The 22,577-nt window shown below is 39.4% G+C and overlaps 1 protein-coding gene across 2 annotated transcripts in view; it reads right to left on the bottom strand.

Annotated features, from left to right (window-relative positions):
• Nucleotides 1–22,577, bottom strand: part of ADAT2 (adenosine deaminase tRNA specific 2) — a 40,701-nt gene that overhangs the window by 3,401 nt on the left and 14,723 nt on the right. The window contains exons 2-6 of one of the 2 annotated variants that reach the window (XM_047103182.1): nt 18,338–18,442; nt 15,194–15,344; nt 13,618–13,724; nt 8,863–8,935; nt 7,134–8,733 (exon numbers count right to left, since the gene is read on the bottom strand). In XM_047103182.1, the coding sequence (XP_046959138.1) occupies nt 8,690–8,733; nt 8,863–8,935; nt 13,618–13,724; nt 15,194–15,344; nt 18,338–18,442 (480 nt within the window). In that variant the 3' untranslated portion in view covers nt 7,134–8,689. Of the gene's footprint in view, nt 1–7,133; nt 8,734–8,862; nt 8,936–13,617; nt 13,725–15,193; nt 15,345–18,337; nt 18,443–22,577 lie in introns of those variants that run through there. The other variant, XM_047103181.1, reaches the window with a different exon arrangement.

The raw sequence follows: 22,577 nt of genomic DNA, 5'->3' as shown, positions 1-22,577 counted from the left end.
TCTTACTCATGATAACTCGGCCCAAGCATCCCTTCCCTGTGTCTTCACATGATTGTCATCTTCTGTTCTAACACTGCATATCCTGCCCCTCACCCTCCCACCTACTTTCCAAACCCCACCAGCCTCTCTGGGCCCAGCCTCTCCTCCTTCTCCACGTCTCCTCCAAATCCTGCTTTCCTGTGCAACGTAGAATTTACACATAGTATTTGTCTGTTACATGAAAGGCTTTGTCCTGAGCTCAATGGTGAGTAAAAAACCAAAATTCCTATTAAGTGTTTATTTTTTGTCTTTTCTTCAAACTCAGTGTATGTAATTCTAGTACCAAAGGGTTACCAAGCCTGTTACAGAGAAAACCAGGGAAGGCACAGTGATGGGAACGGTATGAAGATATTTTCTATTTGAGTCTTGGTTTTTTTAAAGGGTCCGGGGTTGCCTGGGTGGCTCAAGCATCCGATTCTTGACTTCAGCTCAGGTCATGATCTCGCAGTTTGTGAGATCAAGCCCTGCATCAGGCTCTGTGCTGACAGTGCAGAGTCTGCTTGAGAGTCTCTCTCTCTCTCTCTCTCTCTCTCTCTCTTTCTGCCTTCTCGTCCCACTTGAGCTCTCTTTCTCTCAAAAATAAATACTTAAAAGGGTCCAACAGATTTCTGCCATTAGAGTAACTTCTTACAGATAAGTATTTGGTAATATTTTTAATATGACAATCATAAATAAAATATATATTCTTACCCCACAAAATTGATAAATTGTCTTTTCTCCTTGCCATTCTCTTAAAGTATATGTAAGGAAACAAAATATTCTAAGTCAAGGGCGCCTGGGTGGCTCAGTCAGTTAAGTGTTAGACTTCTGCTTAGTTCATGATCTCACGGCTCATGAGTTCCAGTCCCACATCGGACTCCACACTGATAGTGTGGAACCTGCCTGGGATTCTCTCTCTCCCTCTCTGCCCCTGCTCCATTTGCACTTTCTCTAACTAAAAATAAATAAACTAAACACACACACACACACACACACACACACACACACACAAAATATCATAAATCAGAGTAAGTATTTTAGGATCTTGGATTTCTCTTTCATATTTATAAACAGACTTTTTCAAAGAATCATGGTACTAACTTTCTTACACCATACACAAAAACACCTCAAAATGGATGAAAAACCTAAACGTAAGAAAAGAAGCCATCAAAATCCTCAAGGAGAAAGCAGGCAAAAACTTCTTTGACCTTGGCCACAGCAACTTCTTACTCAACACATCTCCAGAGGAAAGGGAAACAAAAGCAAAAATGAACTATTGGGACCTCAGCAAAATAAAAAGCTTCTGCACAGCGAAGGAAACAATCAGCAAAACTAAAAGGCAACCAACAGAATGGGAGAAGATATTTCCAAATGACATATCAGATAAAGGGTTAGTATCCAAAATCTATAAAGAACTTATCAAACTCAACATCCAAAAAACAAATAGTCCAGTGAAGAACTGAGCAAAAGACAGGAACAGACACTTCTCCAAAGAAGACATCCAGATGGCCAACCGACACATGGAAAAATGCTCCACATCACTCATCACCAGGGAAATACAAATCAAAACCACAATGGGATACTACCTCACACCTGTCAGAATGGCTAACATTAACAACTCAGACAACATCAGATCTTGGCAAGGATGCAGAGAAAGAGGATCTCTTTCGCACTGCTGGTGGGAATGCAAACTGGTGCAGCCACTCTGGAAAACAGTATGGAGGTTCCTCAAAAAATTGAAAATAGAACTACCCTATGACCCACGGGACACAGGAATGCTGTTTCGAAGGGGCACACACACCCCAATATTTATAGCACCACTATTAACAATAGCCAAAGTATGGAAAGAACCCAAATGTGCACTGATGGATAAATGGATAAAGAAGATGTGGTATATATATGCAATGGAGTATTACTTGGCAATCAAAAAGAATGAAATCTTGCCACTTGCAAGATTGATGGAACTAGAGGGTATTATGTTAAGCGAAATTAGTCAGAGAAAGACAAGTATCACATGACTTCACTCATATGAGGACTTTAAGACACAGAACAGATGAACATAAGGGAAGGGAAGCAAAAATAATATAAAAACAGGGAGGGAGACAAACTATAAGAGACTCTTAAATACAGAGAACAAACTGAGGGTTGCTGGAGGGATTGTGGGAGGGTGGGTGGGCTAAATGGGTAAGGGGCATTAAGGAATCTACTCCTGAAATCATTGTTGCACTACATGCTAACTTGGATGTAAATTAAAAAATAAATGAATAATTTTTTTAAAAATGGTACTAAAGCAATTCACCACCACTACACAATGAGCCACATTATTCAGTTCCAATGTCAGAGAACTGTAACAAGCACCTTAGAGAATGAACCTCAACATTTTATATCCTCTAGACCAGGGGTAGAAAACATTTTCCTAAAGAGCCAAACATATTTAAATGCTTTAGGCTTTGGGAGCCATAGGTGTCTGTCACCACCACTCAGCTCTGCAATGTAGCACAGAGGCAGCTTCAAACAACACGAAAACAAAAGGGCATGACTGTGTTCTAATAAAACTTAATTTGTGGACACTAAAATTTGAATTTCATACGATGTTCACAGGTCACTACATTCTTCTTTTGATTCCCCCCCCCCAACCATTTCAAAACATAAAACCATTTTTAACTTGTTAGTGGTACCAAAAGAGGCAGCAGGTTGGGCTTGACCCACGAGCCATATTTTGCTGACTCCTGTTCTAGACTCATAAGTTCATGCTTCTTCAACCACACAACAAATCTCCCTAATAATCATCAACAAGCGGTATTTAGCTCAATATTCACTTAAAAATAAGGTGTGAAACAATCCCAGGAGCCTGTTTTTATTAGCTCAACCTGAAAAAACATAAGATCCAAAAGATGTCAAACTTTCACCAGAACTTAATGCCAGTCTTATCCATAAAAATAACATCACCCATCACCCCTTTCTTCACCACACACAATTAACAATTTACGGAATAAGAAAATAGTTGGCAGTTGTCTTTCTAGAAGTCAGTGTAGTCTCACCCCTTTGCCAAAAGGCAGAGAAACCAGTTCTTGATGCCTCTTTTCCCCAAGGCTACTCAAGGCCAGTTGATGCAGAATGACTGAGGACAAGCTTTGGCTTCCACATGGATTTTTAACCAGGAACTTTACTACTTTAAAATTTTTTTAATGATTTTTTTAAGAGCCTTGGTTTTTTGCTATTTTTACTGACACCCATTTTAAAAGCAGCAGTGCTTAAAACATTTTAAGTCTAGATGTCTCTATGGAAACCCAAGAGAATTCTGCTTTTATGGCCAATGACTACCTACCTAGATTATACATCCTATTGGATCACTACAGGTAATCCCTGAAACCAGAAACATCTCAGACCTGTTTTTCCAGAAATCTCTCTTATCAGATATAATTAAATGGATCTAAGTATTAGTTTTACTGAGATCAGGAGAGAAAGAAGTTATTTATTTGAGGCTTCCTTTTAATTTTTAGTAAGACGTCCTCATTTAAAATATTCTTGGGGTGCTTAGTTGGCTCAGTCAGAGCATGTGACTCTTGATCTTGGAGTCATGAGTTCAAGCCCCACGTTGGGTATAAATAAATAAATAAATAAATAAATAAATAAATAAATAAAGCTTTAAAAAATAAAAAAAACATTCTTATTACAAAAAGAATTTTGTGAATTTCAGCAGGCATAATAAAAAAGAAAGATTGCAATCAAATAACCCAACAGTTGCTTTGCAATTGAGATCACTGATTTCATCTCCTTCTTTCCACTAATGTCAAATGCATTTTCTTTTACAAATTTAAGTTTCTCAGGGCACCTGGGTGACTCAGTCGGTTAAGTGCCCAACTTCTCTCAGGTCATGATCTCACAGTTCATGGGTTCGAGCTCCGCGTCAGGCTCTGTGCTGGAAGCTCAGAGCTTGGAGCCTACTTTGGATTCTGTATCTCCCTTTCTCTGCCCCTCACCCACTCACGCTCTGTCTCTCTCTCTCTCTCTCTCTCTCTCTCTCTCTCTCTCAAAAATAAACATAAAAAAAAAATTTAAGTTTCTCTCCCTGGACTTATTATTCATTGCAAGGGAGGAAAAAAAATTATTATATAGTGTAGAAATCAGGTAATCAAAACTATCCAGGTGACCAAAATTAACATCACCAGTGAGGACTTCATGGCCTTTGGGTGTCTTCAGATGTGATATTCTGAGAATATAACATCACCTAAAACACATAACCTGAATCCAATCATGAGAAAACACCATTATTAAAAAAAGAGAAAGGGCTCCTGGGTGGGTCAGTCAGTTAAACGTCCGATTTCAGCTCAGGTCATGATCTCACAGTCTGTGGGTTCGAGCCCCGCATCAGGTTCTGTGCTAGAGCTTGGAGCTTGGAGCCTGCTAAGGATTCTGTATATCCTTCTCTCTCTGTCCCTCCCCAGCTTGTGCTCCCTCTCTGTCTCTCAAAAGTAAATAAATAAACATTTAAAAAAAAATTTTTTTTTTTTAATTTTTTTTTTTCAACGTTTATTCATTTTTGGGACAGAGAGAGACAGAGCATGAACGGGGGAGGGGCAGAGAGAGAGGGAGACACAGAATCGGAAACAGGCTCCAGGCTCCGAGCCATCAGCCCAGAGCCTGACGCGGGGCTCGAACTCCCGGACCGTGAGATCGTGACCTGGCTGAAGTCGGACGCTTAACCGACTGCGCCACCCAGGTGCCCCTAAAAAAAATTTTTTTTAAAGAGAAAAGTTGATAGGGGCAGGGCAGAATGATTTTTAAAATGTCAGTGTCATAAAAGGCCAAGAGAAGCCATGGAAGTGTTCTAGATTCAAATAAGCTGAAGATACATGGCAATTAAATAAGATATCTGACCCTAGAATCTTCCAATATGGCAGGAGAGATGGGGAAAATTCTCTAAAGGACACTATGGGGTCAACTGACAATATTAGAATACAAACAGTATATTAGATAAAAGTATTATATTAATGTTAAAAAATAGAACTATCCTATGACCCAGCAATTGCACTACTAGGTACTTATCCAAGGGATACAGGTATGCTGTTCTGAAGAGGCACATGCACCCCAATGTTTATAGCAGTGCTATCAACAATAGTCAAAGTATGGAAAGGGCCCAAATGTCTATCAACAGATGAATGGATAAATAAGATGTGGTATATACACATACACACATACATACAATGGAGTATTACTCAGCAATCAGAAAGAATGAAATCTTGCCATTTGCAACAACATGGATGGAACTAGAAGGCATTATGCTAAGCGAAATTAGAGAAAGACAAGTATCGTATAACTTCACTCATATGTGGAATTTAAGATACAAAACAGATGAACATAAGGGAAGAGAAGCAAAAATAATATAAAAAGAGGGAGGGGGACAAAACATAAGAGACTTTTAAGTATAGAGAACAAACTGAAGGTTACTGGAAGGGTTGTGGGTGGGGGGTTGGGCTAAATGGTTAAGGGACATTAAGGAAGACACTGGTTGGGATGAGCACTGAGTGTTAGACATAAGGGATGAATCACTGGAATCTACTCCTGAAAGCATTATTGCACTATATGCTAACTAACTTGGCTGTAAATTTAAAAAAAAAAAGTATTGTATTAATGTTAGATATGCTGAAGCCAATAACTATACTATGATTATATAAGAGAATATCCTATGCTTAGGAAATACAGAAACATTTCAGGGCAAAGGGTCATGATGTGTGATGTAACTTTCTACCAAATGGCTCAGAAGAACAATTATATACATTCATACATACATATAGATAGATAGATAAATAGATTGGGAAAGAGCGAGAATAAATACGGCCAATGATAAAGCTAAAGGTATAAATTGTTAAATTATTAGTTGGTAAGTTTGAGATTATTTGCAAATAGAAAACTTAAAGAAAAATTAACAGTTCTTGCCTACGCCTAAGTTGGCATTCTTGGCTATCTGTTTTCCCTCCATAATATTCCAAATGCAACACAGGAAGAGATGCTTGTGCCAAGTAACAAGAAAGTGGAAAGATATTTTAACATAATTTTTTATCAGTGATTGAAGCTTGCCAAAGCATTACACACCATCCGTTTTCCGCCGAGTCCATTGCAAAGACCAGCAAACACTGGCTACTCTAGCAACTTAGATGCAATCATTTCCTACTAATTCCTCCAAACAGGGCCTTGGTTCTAAAACCTTCTCATATCCTACAACTTCCAGAATCATCCCATGCACAGAACAAGTCTCTCAGCTAGTCTTTTAGACAGGCACTAATGTCAATCAATTGGATTCAATCTTTTGAACTGGACCATCCCAATATTTTAAGCCATGTCTAAGTAGCTGGAGATGTGGAACTCAGGAGGCAGCATTACATCATCATATATCCACAACTCTCCACCAATTTGAAACTGCCATCAGAATCCCATAGTCTCAATGTCCATGACCTCACAATGTTCCTATATCAGCACTGGAGGTGCTGACCTCCAACCCGCAATGTGCCATCTAAAATGATTGCTTCCCCAAAAGCAGTAGAGGGAACAATGCCTCAGACCAAAAATATAGGAAAGACTTTTCTATAAGGCCATCACTGGAGACAGAATCAAAAAGGTTATAACCAAAATTAAAATTTCCAGCCATGCTTAGGAATTAGGAAATAACCATTCTCCAAAACACAGTAGAGACAAAATATACATATATTGATGAGTCTTTTCTATCCTTCCTGGTCCCATTTTATTACTTTCTTGGGACTTTTAGTATTGACTATCTGTAAGTTAAGATACCCATATACTAGTTTTAGATTTGACTTTTTATCCTAGATATTCCCCTTATTATTCATTTTTCTCCAAATTTCAATCAATAAAGTTATTTAACAAATATTTACCAAGAACCTACTTGATAGCCAGACTTACTGGTACTTACTGGTACCAGAGGAAAGATTCCAGGTTTTTTGTCTACAAATAATCCCTGAGAAAACGATGATATGAAGACAGTAAGTGCAATCAAGTCTGCTTGCAGAAAAGCATAAGAAGCCAGAAATGAATCATGACCAACTGCAAAAAGGAATCAACTAGTCAAAGCACTAAAGTTTAATGAGAAGATAATTTTTAAAGTAGGTGAAATTGAAGAGAAGTTACATGTAACATTATTATAAATTTAAAAATCATGCATATTCTTCTCCATCAAATTTCTCAAATGCAGTTAAAAACACACACGTACAAAACCAAGCAATTATAAATCTTCTGAAGCATGTAACTGTGATTAGCTGCTACTCTCAGCAATATAAAAATACTTTCACCACAATTACATTCCAGCCTGTAATGTAATTCAAAACAAACAAGTCAGACATCACTCAAATGGCAGAACCAACAAATACAGATGCTTTGCATCAAGGAAATGAATCCACTGAAGAAATGCAACAGGAGCCTGGAGCTGGGCTTCTGGTGGAACAGTGAGGCCCCCTTCTGGGCAGACGCAGAGCACCCCAGTGTGGTTCTACAGAGCTGTTTTTCCATGGGCGCCAACCCTTAGTGCGGTCAGAAAGTATTGAGTGTCTGGGACTTCCGGCTGGGGAGACCCTTCCCAGGGTTGTGTGCCCATTTTTCAATTTTAGGTTTTAAATTCTAAGTCTGGACTTTTATAAAAAGAAATAACAATTTGATTTCAGAGTAAATAAAGCCATTCTATTTAATCATGCAACCAGCAGTCCCAACACCAAATGGCACACCCATCCCCTGTTCTCTTCTTGTTGCCATGACCCTTAAGACCCTCTAACGTACTGTATAATCTATCAGGCGTATTATCTGTCTCCCCCTGCTAGAATATCAGCTCCATGAGGGCAGGATTCATCGTTTTGCTCACTGATTTGATGAACAAATGGAGCTTGGCATAGTGTAGCTGCTTGCTAATAAAGAAGGAATTGTCTCATTTCTGCTTTTATCTTTTAAGAAAATATTCATCTTCATCTTCAAAGAAGGCGTAAGTAAGGTTTTATTATAGCAATATGCTATAATTTAAAAATGACACGTACTTGTTTTTAAAAGTATGCATTTTCTCGAACTGCTTTATAAAAGCAAAAAGAAATCAGTTCTGAGGCACACACAATCATAATCTATATGTATACAACTCATAGACAAATTCCAAGAAAGTCACGGGCCCTCATCGCTTCTTGGCCTTTTGGCTAAGATCAAGTGTAGAAAGTCATGGGCCCTCAACACCCTGGGAGGACACAGTAGCTGCAAAGAATGAAGGACCCGATTCTGAAAAGCCAGGCCGAAAGCAGGTGTCCACAGTGTGGCAAACTCCAGTCCGGACACATGCCAGGTAACTGGGTCTGGATACACATTCACTGAAACTCAGGACTTTCCTGGCCCAGGCACAATGATTTTGGCAGGAAGAGCATGCACTGCTTACTAATTTCTAAAATTTCAATCTTTATTTTTATCCCCTTCTTACAATGTTCTTTAAGCTTATGGAAAAGCTAACCATTGTCTACAACTGTCAGACTTTTAAAAAGTGCTAATTTGTTCCCTGAACACAGCAAATAATGGGAGATAATTTTCCCAGGGGTTGAGGGCACATATGAACGTATGATTCAATGATGTCAACAACTTTCAGTCCAAGAATGTCGTCAAGGGGCATCAGCCTTCCCTCAGAACAAGTTCAAGGTTTCGGACATTCCTTTTTCCGAACTTTTGATTTTGGTGCTGTGAAAAGAATAGCAAAAAAAAAAAAAGAGAGAGAGAGAAAATGAAGAGGAGGGCCCATGTCAGACTCTGTTCACACAGCTTTGTCTTAAGTGAGGTTACATCATGTACAGCAAAGGGAAAACTGACCATTTGGATTTTCCTGTTTGTAGAAGGTCTTCAACATTTCCACTGCTTCCTCGGCCCGATATCCAGGAATGCACTGTTGAAATGAGAAGATTGAGGATGAATATCGCCCAATGAAACTGTGGCCTGTATCCCATACAAACAGCAATTGGGGGACAGCAGTGATGCAGGTAAGGAAGTACATTTCCAAGAGAATCGAGTACAGACTCAAACCGCGCTCCAGTCAACTATTATTTCTCAATCAACTACTATTGAAGTTACCAGCTATGTGATCTTGGGTACTGTGCCTCAGCTGCCTCATGTGTACAGTGTAGGTAATTACAGCACTCACCTCAGAAGGGTTTCATGAAGAGTAAATAAGATTACATAAAATAACACCTGTTAAATACCTGACACATCATAAGAATTTGTTAAGCATCTGCTATGTTTTTCGACCCTTATTCACTGTTGGCCCATTAAGCGTTTGATGCTATAGAGCTACAGTTGGTAGTCCGCAGCTAAAAATGATCAACTAAGTATGATTTTTATATTTTTAAAGGGTTGTAAAAAATTTAAAAAAGAAGAAGAAGAAGAAGGAGGAGGAGGAGGAGGAGATGTGACACAGACGTGAGTGGCTCACAAAGGCTAACATATTTACTCTTAGGCTCTTTACAGAAAAAAAAGTGTCGATCTTTACTGTAGTGGATGTTTTCAAAAGGATTTAATTGGATCTATCTTTGGTATCTAACTAGAGAGAAAAGATCGATTAAGTGAAAGAATAAGAAATTACGATAATAGTAAGGAGTGAAATTATGTATAAAACACTACATGAGGATGAAACTTGAACTTGCCTTAAAGATAGCAATTATTTAAAGAGGCTGAACACAGCATTTCAGGGAAAGAGTAATAATGAGCTTGGGTTGTGTGAGGAATCCAACTAATGGGGGGTAGGGGGCCTACAGGTAAAGAAATTCAAGAGAGAAAATGAGGTCAAAATATACAGGGCTTTGAAGGTGTGTTATACGAGTTTGAACTCAATATGCTGCATCCTTCTAAGATGCACGAAATGAAAAAATGAACGGAGACTCCATGGAGGCATACCCAGAAGCAGCCACTGGAGGGGAAGCAGCTAGTGAGTGCCAGCACAAGGGCCTGGCGAGCATGGTCTGCTGCTCAGAATGAACCTCCTTTCCCCTTCTGCCTTCAGTCAGCTCATAACCTGGACCTATGAAGCCTGAATAAACCTTCCCCATCAGAAGAAAACCTTTACGAGTTTAATGTTTTTAGATTGCACATATAAGAAGGATCATCAGGGGCACCTGGGTTAAGCGTCCAACTCTTGACTTTGTCTCAGGTCATGATCTCATGGTTCGTGAATTCAAGCCCCTCATTGGGCTCTGTGCAGACAATATAGAGCCTGCGTGGGATTCCCTCTCTCCCTCTCTCTCTGCCCCTCCTACTTGTACACACACACCATCTCTCTCTCAAAATAAATAAATAAACTTAAAAAAAAAAAGATCATATAGTATTTGTCTTTCTCTGTTTGATTTCTTTCACTTGGCATAATGCCCTCAAGGTCCATTCATGTTGTCCTAAATGGCAGGATTTCCTTCTTTTTTACGGCTGAATAATATTCTATTGCATATGTATTAAAATATACATATTATAAATTTATTATATATTATATATGTGCATGTATACACACACACACACACACACACACATATATATACAGACAGAGAGAGAGAGAACATTCTAATTATAGAAGCAAAGAGTAGAATGGTAGTTGCCAGGGGTGGAGGGGTGGGGGTTGTGGAGAATGAAGAGACAGTGCAAAGGGGACAAACTTTCAACTATAAGGTAAGTTCTATAAGGTGAGGATCTAAGGAACAGCACAGTGACTATAGTTAACAACACTGTATTGTGTACTTAAAAGCTGTGAAGAGAATAGAGCTTAAATGTTCTGACCATAACAACAAAATGGTAATTATGTGAGGTGAATGGTGTGTTAACTAACTTTATTGTGGTAAACATTTCACAATCTATACGTCTAACAAATCATCTCACTGTACACCTTAAACTTTGCACAATGTTATATGTCAATTACATCTCAGTAAAGCTGGGGGGAAAAATATCCCAATAACCTTCCTTTGACCCTGCCCCTCAAGCAAGCTACTACCCTGCTACTACCCTGCTGCTCCCTGAGACCGACTACCCTGCTGCTCCCACAGACTCCTGGCCGTCACTTGTGTGGCTTTCATTTCCTCTTCAATCTCATCCATGCTGGCTTGTGCTCCCAGATCTCCCAAGGGCCCCTACTGACCAAAACACTGGTTTCCTTTCCATTGTCCTCAACTCTCTGCAATGGTGGAGACTACTGAGCATTGTCGCTTCTTTTTAGAGCTCTCTCCTCCTTTGGCTTCTCTGTTCTCACAACCTTCTCAGACCATTCTAACCATGGTGGGTCAGTCCCATTCTCCTCACGCTACACTGTTTGTGCTCCTCAGAGCTCCCACCTCTCCTCATGTTCTCATGAGCACCAAACAAGCACAGAGCACTCTCCCCTCCTGTGAGGTCAAAGCAGTGGTCCTCCACCTTGGCTGCTCAGTGGAATCGACTGGGAACTCTCTTAAGAAAATACTAATATTCCACCTCCTCCACCCTCTCACCTTATACAGTTGATCTGGGGCAGGGACCTCCCACAGGCACACTTAAAAAGCTCTACAATATGCAGTCTGGGATGAGACTCACTGAGTTACAGATGGAGAAGGAAATTGCATCACTCTAAGATACCAAGACAATATTTTCAACTATTCATTATAGCAACAAATGGTGACTTTAATAAAAAGCACACATTCTTATTAAAATAAACTTTTAAAAATGGAGCAGGTACGTATTATAAACAATCACTATCTTCTCTGAAAAGAATAGTTCTGTAGGTCTCCTCTATGAGCTTAATTCAGCTTATAATATAGCATTAAAGGATCAATGATTCTGCAATACAAAAACAGTATCCCACCTCCCACACCCGCCCCCCTACCTGAACCAACCAAATAAAGAAAGAAAACACAGGATCCAGAAGCCTAGGGTGTCAATGTTTCTTTAGAATTTCAAACACTTAAAAACAAAAACAACATAATTTGGAATCAGACCTGGAGATACGGCTTCAAATACTGGTCACTCCTTTCACTGGGACCAATTAGTCCAAGTACACACACTATGATCTTATTCTTTGGTTCAGAGAGATCAACTCTGTGCAGAGACGTGTAAGAGAGGACTGTTTGGGCACTCAGCATCACTGACGTGTTGGAGAGAAATTTTCTACCTATGTCTGATATCCAAGGGCTCATCCTTGTTCTGCCCAGGAGCTTTGAGAAACTCTTTAGATCTTTTTCATAAATGAAGTACAGGGTCAGCAATTTACTTGCAAAGAGTCATGTAAATAAAATCTGAGCTACTAACAGAAGCGATTGGGAAAAATCAAATCACTTTGCACATTATTTTTTATTTTATTTATTTATTTGAGAGAGAGAGAGAGAGAGGATGCAAGTGAGCGAGGGCAGAGAGAGAGAGAGAGAGAGAAGCTGTGCTCATGCTCACCCGAAGTGGGGCCTGTGCTCCCCCAAAGCAGGGCACGAGATCCCCCGAAGTGGGACTCGAGCTCACCCCATGCGGGGCTTGAACTCACGGGTCGTGAGGTCATGACCTGAGCCGAAACTGAGCCACCCAGGCACCCTGAAGATTTTTTTAACGGTCAAGCTGATCGTATTATCTATTCTCTGTTGTTCGATTATAATTTCTTTTCCGATGTGATGTTAAAAGTTATCTATTCTCAAATATACAGAAGTCGCTAGGAAAGCTAATGTTCAGCTGGAAAAACTCAAAATAGAATGTTTTCCAAAACTTGTTCTCAGTGGGATTCAGCCAAATTTAGCCCTTCATAGGTACTTGGTATTCTCCTAAGAATATCTGAGGTCTTGTAAGAATATCTGAGGTCTTTGAAGTTAACTGCCCACCATGTCAAGCCTTTGTTAAATACTTTTCATTTTAAAACATATTTCAGGATTAACTTTGGAGAAAAAAAAAACATCACACCGGTTTATGAAAAACGGTATGTATCTACAGGCCAAACTCGGAAATACAAATTCCCACTGCTCATAGCCTTAAACATAAAAACTTGGGGAGAGGTGGCAAGATTAAAGGGAAAGTAGAATTTTTAAGGGAAAACAAAAACAATGTGGATCCTAGGGCCTGGGGGAAATTTCAGTACTGAAAAGGCAGGGGGAACAAATAACGAAAACACAGGTTTAATTGCTACACACCAAAAATAGTACATAGTGATAAAGCAAAATGATTGGCTAAGTGCAAAAATATTGTGTGTGCACTGTAAATAGCAGTACTGTTACTGACAGAGTCCAAGCTTCTCCTAAACTCAGTACAGCACAGAGCTGGGGACACGCACTGAGTGAAAATGCCAACAGTGACCACGTCTCCAAACATCCCTGAAGGTGTTGGTAAAGACTGTCAGGAGAGACACCATGGAAGGTTGGGGACTTTCCTTCTGGAAAGGTTCTGTTAATTAAGAGAGCCAAGCACTTACCTGGAAATGATTACCTGTCATCTTATACTGAGGCATAAATGAACTTGACTAGTGGTCCCAGAGTCTGCCTGGTCCTAGCATGGCTCTTTGGTATACTGACCACACTTGAACAATTCCCAAGCCCTTACAGAAATCAAAGGAATGAGAAAGAAAGAGGAAACATTAGCAGGTCATATTACCTGAAATGGTCTCCCAGTATTTGGTAAATCAGCAGAGGCAATATTTAGAACGGAGCCACAACCACCAAATCGTTCGTTCTGACAGCCGTATACCACCAGCGGAATTTATGGGAAAGAATTAAGGTCCCGAAGCCAATGTGCAGTTCAAGTGTGTACAGTGACAAGACCAGGGTAGGTTTATACCAGCCAGCCAGGAGAGGGAAGTTCAGGCTACTTTTAAAAAGTCAAGTGTAGGCTTAGTCTTAAAAATCAGACAATCCAGTTACACAAAAGAAAGAGGTCTAAAGGATTTAGAAACTAACATCTCACAACTGCAAATAATAAAAACCGAATACATGGTTACTAAATATTCACAGTTTGTAACCTACTTTCTGTGAATCATTAGGGAACTGGAGCCAGAAAGGAAGTAGGAATTTAATCCAGGGATTTGCACCTTTTAAAAATAGGATTGTTGGTGGCACCTGGGTGGCTCAGTCAGTTGAGCATCCGACTTCGGCTCAGGTCATGATCTCACACTCCGTGCGTTCCGGCCCCACATCAGGCTCTGTGCTGACAGCTCGGAGCCTGGAGCCTGCTTCGGATTCTGTGTCTCCCTCTCTCTCTGCCCCTCCCCCACTCATGCTCTGCTCTCTCTGTCTCTCAAAAATTAATAAATGTTAAAAATTTTTTTAAATAATAAAAATAAATAAATACATAAAAATGGGATTATTCCCTATTCTTTCCCCAAATAAAATGCAACATGTGCCCCAATATAAAACAGACTAAGGCTGAGCCATGCCATAAGGCAGCTTGGGGAGAGGGGCTAAGTAAGGGGACTCTAGTAAGTGGGGGCTAAGTAAGTAAGGGGACTCTAACTCCCCTTTTACAAAGTAAAGACTGTACATACATGTTATCATACTCAAAACCCTCTGTTATTTTTAAAGTGATGAATTTTTTCACACATACATAGCAAAATAAGTACATAAAAATGTGCATGTATGAAATTAAGTTTTTGAACTAGCAAATAATTTTTTAAAGATCTTAGAGACAAACTTGCTACACTCAGTATTTGTGTTGCTTACTATGAAAGACACAATTCAAAGAGTTTTTCATTCCCCATTTATTTATAATTATAGTATCATAAGTGATGTGTTTTTTAACCTGGTATTTACTCTGACTTAATACTTTTCATACATTGTAACAGGTACTCATGGCAAAAAGAAACAAAAACATATAAACAGAAAGAAAAAATTTAAATCACCTATAATCTATTATCCAAAGGTGCATATTCTTCAGATCTTTCTCTGCACAGTTTTATAATCTACTTTAATTTGTGATTTATCCTCCCACAGCAGTTTGTTAGCTCTTAGTTTCTCTCTCTAGTTCATTTGGTTAACAGTTTTATGTCTATTGACATAAAATGAAGTAATTTTGTTATTTAAAAATCTTTCCTAAATATTTTTTGGCCAAGGGGCACAATATTTTATAACTTGTTTCATAAGTCTGCTTTCACATATTAGAAAGCAGGTTATGTGTCCGGCCATTTTCAAGTTTATAGGAAGGGCCCAAGACATGAACTCACAAAGTCAAAGGATACTCATCAGGCGGAGAGCAGCTGCGCACATAATACACGGCTCCACAGTGACATACAGCACGGTGTGTTCAAATACTTCAGAAGGACTCTTGCCACTTTGGTGGCACCAGTCCAGGGCCTGATCGATGGCCACCATTTCTGCATGTCGAGTAGCCTGGAAAAAGAGAGGTGCTTGCATCAACACGTAACTGTGTTTTACAAACACTCAAAAATAAGTACCCAAAATGGGCCTAACGTTTCTGCCAATGTTTTAATGAGTAAGGGTTTCAGGGACACTCTTAGCAGTTGACAATGTATTCCCCGGTTCAAGTACCATAGCTTCACCAACGCAAGACAGCGAATCTGAGATGCCATGTGATTTATGCTCTATTTTTATTTAAGTACTTAAGAACTTCAGGGGACGCTCTTTCAATTAAATGCCATGGAAAATAGAAGTCTCAAAACAAAACAAAACAAAACAAAACAAAAAAAGAGTCCAGGGTTTGTGAATACTCTAGGGGACGCCTGAAGTCTTCACAAGCATGTGCTCCAATTTCAGATATTTTCAAGGCCATCCCTCACCTAACTCTAAGCAAATCCATATTTAGTTTACTGGAATGTCATCACTTCTATTTTCTTTGGGATGAGATTTAATATTCTGGCAGACTCTAGAGAAAACCAGAGATTTGGTATGAGTCTTGGATACCTCATGGGTGGTAGGAGTATGCAGGGGAAATCACACAGCATTTGGAAATACCCACACTTAACTCTGAATCCTGACTGTGGCCTCACTCATTATGTGGCCTTGTGCAAGTTACATAACTTCTCTAAGCCTTGGGTCCACCATGTGTAAAACAATGTATGCTGGCATGTAAACCTCATAAAACACTGAATTACATGAAGCAGATGTTGCACGCTATATATGTACTCTGCTATGCAGTAGTTATTAATAACATTCAAGATGATCACACTTGTCAATAAACTTACGCTGATTGCTAAGAACAAGTCATTGTGCTAAATCCTATGTGAGGTTAAAGAGTCTGTCCTCAACAAGTATAAAATCTGGTGAGGCAAACAGTTGATAACCTGCGACACAGAGTAGGGTGTGGAAAATGGTGGCACAGTGGCCCAAGGTGCCGTGGAAGCTGGAGGCAGGTGGAAGCTATGCTGGTCCAGAATTATGAACTCAGAGCTGTAAGGTACTTTAGAGAACAGTTCCCAAACCTGCCTGCATACCAGACCTAACTGGGGAGCTTAAAAAGTTTCCCCAACTCCAGTGCTTTTTCAAAAATCAAATTCAGGGGTGCCTGGGTGGCTCAGTTGGTTGAGCGCCTGACTTCGGCTCAGGTCACGATCTCACGGTTTGTGAGTTCGAGCCCCGCATCAGGCTCTGTGCTGACAGCTCAGAGCCTGGAGCCTGCTTCAGATTCTGTGTCTCCCTCTCTCTCTCTGCCCCTCCCCCACTCATGCTCTGTCTCTCTCTCTTTCTGTCAAAAATAAACATTAAAAAAAATTTTTTTTAATCAAATTCAGAATTACTGAATCAAGTCTCCCCAGAATTCTCTGTAAGTAACCATTAAACTGAATCACTGCAATCAACCTCTCTGTTAGTGTGCGGAGCCAGAAGCTAAGTCAGGACAAGTAGAAAACACACCGCTGGAAGAGGTGATGGCAGTGAAAGGCGTGGTGGTAGTATCAGAGCCAAAAGTAGGACTCGGGTCTCCTCATTGGGGGTCAAGAGTTTTTCTATGCTGCTTTATAGGGTAATCTTCTATAGGACACTGAATACCAAGATAAATGCAGGCTAATTTCAAGATACGGAAGAAACCCAGGTCATCGGAGGGATAGATGGATGATGTTAGGGCATTCAAAGTTCTCATGTAAAGATACCATACTGAACCACAAAATGTAATTAGGGAGATACGACAATCATTTAAAATACAGAATTCTACTCCCAGACAAGTATCTGTATATTCACTAATTGCTATATTATGCTTATTACTTCTCTCACAAATGTTTTGATAGCCACATAATAATTGCTTTGATGAATCTGGGTTCCTAGTTTGCATGTGCTCTTTTTTGTTTTATTTTTTTTTATAGATATGATGGATAAACTTTAAATTTCCCACAGCACCATTACCAACATCAGCTTGTTCTCTAACTCCCAAGATCAAATAATAAGATCAAAGTCTGTGTGAGTGATGTTATGGTCATAACCTGTCCATGAATCCAGCTAGTACTTCTTGTCGTCATAAAATTATGACAGGGGCGCCTGGGTGGCTCAGTCGGTTAAGCGTCCAACTTCAGCTCAGGTCATGATCTCACAGTCCGTGAGTTCGAGCCCCGCATCAGGCTCTGTGCTGACAGCTCAGAGCCTGGAGCCTGCTTCAGATTCTGTATCTCCCTCTCTCTCTCTGCCACTCATCTGCTCAGGCTCTGTCTCTCTCTGTCTCAAAAATAAATAAAAACATTTAAAATTTTTTTTTGTTTTAATCATAAAATTATGACCCACTGTTGTGATATCAAGAAGTATTGCCTCAATTCATGAACTCCTCAACCTAAGCACAATAATATAAAGGCACACAAGCTATTAAAGTGTACATGTAGGTTTAGAGACAGCAGGTGGTAGACTTTATCCCATGAATTCTCTAATACACAGTTTCCTTTATACAGTCCTTTTATACCTCCAAAGATAGAAACTGAAGGTGATTGTTTAATTTACCAGGAGGAATACATTATTTCAAGGTACTAAAAAATGTGATATGAGTTAAATTGATATGTTTTGTAAAGTGGAATTTCTATATATTAGATTTGCTTAAGATGGAGATTAGAGTCATTTCTTTAGTATTGAAGCTCCAATGTAATAAAACCCCCTCTTGAGTTTCACTCAAGTGTTAAAGTAAAACTCCATGACATAGAAAATTAACTGCAAAGATTCTACTGCTCCATTAAGTTTTTCTGAATTTTCCAAATTTTAAAAAACCAACATGTATTACTTTCATAATCAGAAAAAAAAGGCATTCAAAAAAAGAAATGTTAACAGAAACTACCCTTCCATTGATACCTACAAGTCTCTACACAGACCCATCTTCTCAACAACTGTGATGAAGTTCAGGGCACTCCTACCTTTACCTGGATGTTTGCAATTATACTATTCAATTGACATACGTTTTTGGTTTGATTAACTTCATTTCGTCCCTTCCCCACAACTTCATTGTTGTAGACCATGAGACAGCCAACGGGAACTTCAGTATTTTCTAGGGCTTCTTTGGCCTAAAAGACAAAGTGGAAAATTTAAGATGTAATGCTCAATACTTGAAAAGACTATAGGAAAGAAATAGATGCAACGTGAACACACACGTATAAGCACTGAACAAAGAAATACCACAGAGTTCTCCCTCTCCTCAAATTCAGTTCAGTACTTAGTGCCTTTGTTCTCTATTCTTTCCATATTAAAGGAGACTCAAGAACAAACTCCCTTTACAGGTTCTGAGCCCCCTGGTTTTTCCTTCTCATTGGAAGCAGAAGTGAGCAAAAGACTATTATTGACTCTCGTTCTTAAACTGGCAGGGTCTCTGCAACTTTTCAGAGATCATGTGTGTGTGTGTGTGTGTGTGTGTGTGTGTGTGTGTGTGTACATATATATATATGTATATATATATATATATATATATATATATATATATATGTTTGCAAAGGGAAAGAATAACATGTAAATAATAACATCCATTTCTTGTTGAAATTCTACTTGCTTAATTTTGTTTCTCTAAATAGTACAGAAAATATCCTCTTGAGTTCTAATAGCATAAAAGTAACCAGACTGAAAAAAAAAAAAAAAAAAAAAGTAACCAGACTGGATGCCTCTCTGTGCTCACAATTTCTGTTTCAACACAAGAAAAGCCTAAGAGTGCTTTGTGTTAAAATGGCACAACCACTTTGGAGAACACTTTGGAAATTTCTTTAAAAAGTAAACATGCATACAGCCTATGAACAAATTCCACTCCTAAGTATTTATTTAAGAAAAAGGAATATATGTCCAAAAAAAAAAAAAAAACCCTTGTAAAAGAATGCTCAGGAGGAGCCAAGATGGCAGGACAGCAGCATGGAAGCTTTCTGTGTGTCTTGCATCCATGAAATACAATCAGATCAACACTGAACCATCCTACACACCTAGAAACCTGATTGGAGGATTAACACAACAGTCTGCACAACCTGAACCACAGAATTCAGCAGGTACGCAGCGTGGAGAGCTGAACTTGGGGAGCAAGAATACCTGAAAGGTAGGGAACTGCTTTTGTGGGCAGAGAGAGGACAGAGACAGGGGAGGGGGGAGAATATGGGAAAATCACCCTTCCCCAAAAGCAGCTGGAGAGAAAGTGGAAAACTGGAAACAGCCGCAGGGACTAAACTAAAAAGGGAGAAAGGAGAAAGGAGAGGGTTTAAATTCCATTAAGACTGTAACAAGGGGAGCGCAAAGGCTGCAACTCTGCAGCTCCATACATGGCAGTGCTCTGGTAGGAAGGGCGAATCCCCAGGAACAAGTGGGGTCCGGGAGGTTCTCGGGCCACACGGGGAAAAGCAGTTCCACTGCTGGAAGGACATTTGGTAGAGACTGTTGAAGCCACCTGATCCCAGAAGACCCCAGAAGGTGGCCACATTCACTGCTGCTGGGGCAAGGTTGTTAAGGGTGAATCCTGGTGCCAGATGTGTGTTGTGATTTTCCATTAATCCCTGAGATGCTGCTGCTACACAGTCTCGCAAACATCTTCTGGGATGGGCTGGCACCTGGCCGCAGTCTCGGGGCACTGGCAACGACAGGGTCCACTGGGTGTACCTGTGTACAGCCGATATTCGGCCATTGCTCATTCGGCCATTGTTCGGTGAGACCCTCCTGCAGCGGGGCGGAACGGGTCAAAGCCTCAATCCCTCAGAAGTAGGGGGCCAGGGAAAATGGCCACATCTGAGACAAGGCTTGGGAGAGAGATGCCACCTGGGGCCTGGTCACAGAGAGTGAAGAACTGGGGAGTGGACGAGAGCTGAAGACGGAGGACGGGTGCACGATTGCTGATCCGGGAGAACAGACTGGGTAGCTGGTGGCGCCATTTTCACTGCTCCTGCGCATGCACATATGCACCTACCAGCCTCGCAACAATCCACCCCAGTAGGCTAGCAGCGCCATCTAGTGGAGAGCGGAGCTGTTACACTAAGCCCCACTCAACTGGGCCAACATCACTCTTCAAGAACACAAGTCTCACTGCCTACTTAATTTATGGACTATAAAGAGCTACATTGGCTTCTAGGGGCAAACGAAGCAATTTTAGTCCTACTTCAATCTGTGAGCAGGTTCATCTATTCAATTTTCTTTCTTTTTTTTTCCTTTTTCTCTTTTACAATTCTTTTCTTTTTCTTGAATACAGAAAGAGAAAAACTTCATTTTTACTTTCAATTTCTATTAAAAATATTTTTATTTAATTTTTATTACTATATTTTTTGCTGTTAGGTAAGTTTTTTCAAATTCTATTTTACTTCCATCACTTTATTTTGGCCTACTACAGTATATTCACTTTTTCAAATTTTCAAACGACTTTTTTTCTTTTCTTTTTTTATCTTTTTTCTCTTTTTCATCTCTTTTCTTTTTTCTTAAATACAGAAAATGAAAAAATTCATAATTACTTTTAATTTTTATTAAAAATATTTTTCGTTAATTTTTTTCTACTACATTCTTTACTTTTGTGTATATTTTTTCAAATTCTACTTTACCCCCATCATCTCATTTTAGTCTACTTCAGTGTATTTATTTTTTTCAAATTCTCAAACAATTTCCTTCCCCCTCTTTTTTTCTCTATCTGTCAAACCACTTTCAAACCCCAACCAAAACACACCTAGGATCTAGCATCTCTATTCGATATTTGCGTGTGTGTGTTTTTAATTTTTAATTTCAATATTTATTTAATTTTAATTTTTTTATTTCAATTTTTCTACCTCATTAATTTCTTTTCTCCCTTCAAAATGACAAAACAAAGGAATTCACCCCCCAAAAAAGAGCACGAAGAAACGACAGCCAGGGATTTAACCACCACAGATACAAGCAAGATGTCTGAATCAGAATCTAGAATCATGATAATAAGAATACTAGCAGGAGTCAAAAATACATTAGAATCCCTTTCTGCAGAGATAAAAGAAGTAAAAAATAGCCAGAATGAAATTAAAAATGCTATAACTGAGCTGCAATCACGGATGGATGCAGCAGCAGCAGCAAGGATGGACAAGGCAGAACATAGAATCAGCGATATAGAGGACAAACTTATAGAGAATAATGAAGCAGAAAAACAGAGGGAGATTAAGGCAAAAGAGCACGATTTAAGAATTAGAGAAATCAGTGACTCATTAAAAAGGAACAACATCAGAATCATAGGGGTCCCAGAAGAGGAAGAGAGAGAAACAGGGATAGAGGGGTTATGTGAGCAAATGATAGCAGAAAACTTTCCTAACCTGGGGAAAGACACAGATATCAAAATCCAGGAAGCACAGAGGACCCACATTAGGTTCAACAAAAACCGACGATCAACAAGGCATATCATACTCAAATTCACAGAATACTCAGGCAAGGAGAGAATCATGAAAGCAGCAAGGGAAAAAAAGTCCCTAACCTACAAGGGAAGACAGATCAGGTTTGCAGCAGACTTATTCACAGAAACTTGGCAGGCCAGAAGGGAGTGGCGGGATATATTCAGTGTGTTCAATCAGAAAAATATGCAGCCAAGAATTCTTTATCCAGCAAGGCTGTCACTCAAAATAGAAGGAAAGATGAAAGGTTTCCCAGACAAATAAAAATTAAAGGAGTTTGTGACCACTAAACCAGCCCTGCAAGAAATTTTAAGGGGGACTTTCTGAGGGGAGAAGAGATGAAAATATATATAAATAAATAAATAAATAAACAAACAAACAAATAAATACCAAAAGCAACAAAAGATTAGAAAGGACCGGAGAACATCACCAGAAATTCCAATTTCACAAGCATCATAATGGCAATAAATTCATATCTTTCAGTACTCACTCTAAACGTCAATGGACTCAATGCTCCAATCAAAAGACATAGGGTAACAGAATGGATAAGACAACAAGATCCATTTATACACTGTTTCCAAGAGACCCACTTTAGACATAAAGACACCTTCAGATTGAAAATAAGGGGATGGAGAACCATCTATCATGCGAATCGTCAACAAAAGAAAACCAGAGTAGCCATACTTTTATCAGACAATCTAGACTTTAAAAATAAAGACTGTATCAAGGGATGCAGAAGGGCATTATATCATAATCAAGGGATCCATAGACCAAGAAGACCTAACAATTGTAAACATTTATGCGCCAAATGTGGGAGAACCCAAATATACAAATCAATTAA

The sequence above is a fragment of the Lynx rufus genome, unplaced genomic scaffold (genome assembly GCF_022079265.1).
Source record: "Lynx rufus isolate CCGP_SWC_20201006 ecotype Redwood Valley unplaced genomic scaffold, mLynRuf1.p SCAF_6, whole genome shotgun sequence".
Taxonomy (NCBI): domain Eukaryota; kingdom Metazoa; phylum Chordata; class Mammalia; order Carnivora; family Felidae; genus Lynx; species Lynx rufus.
This window is presented reverse-complemented; position numbering and strand designations above follow the sequence as displayed.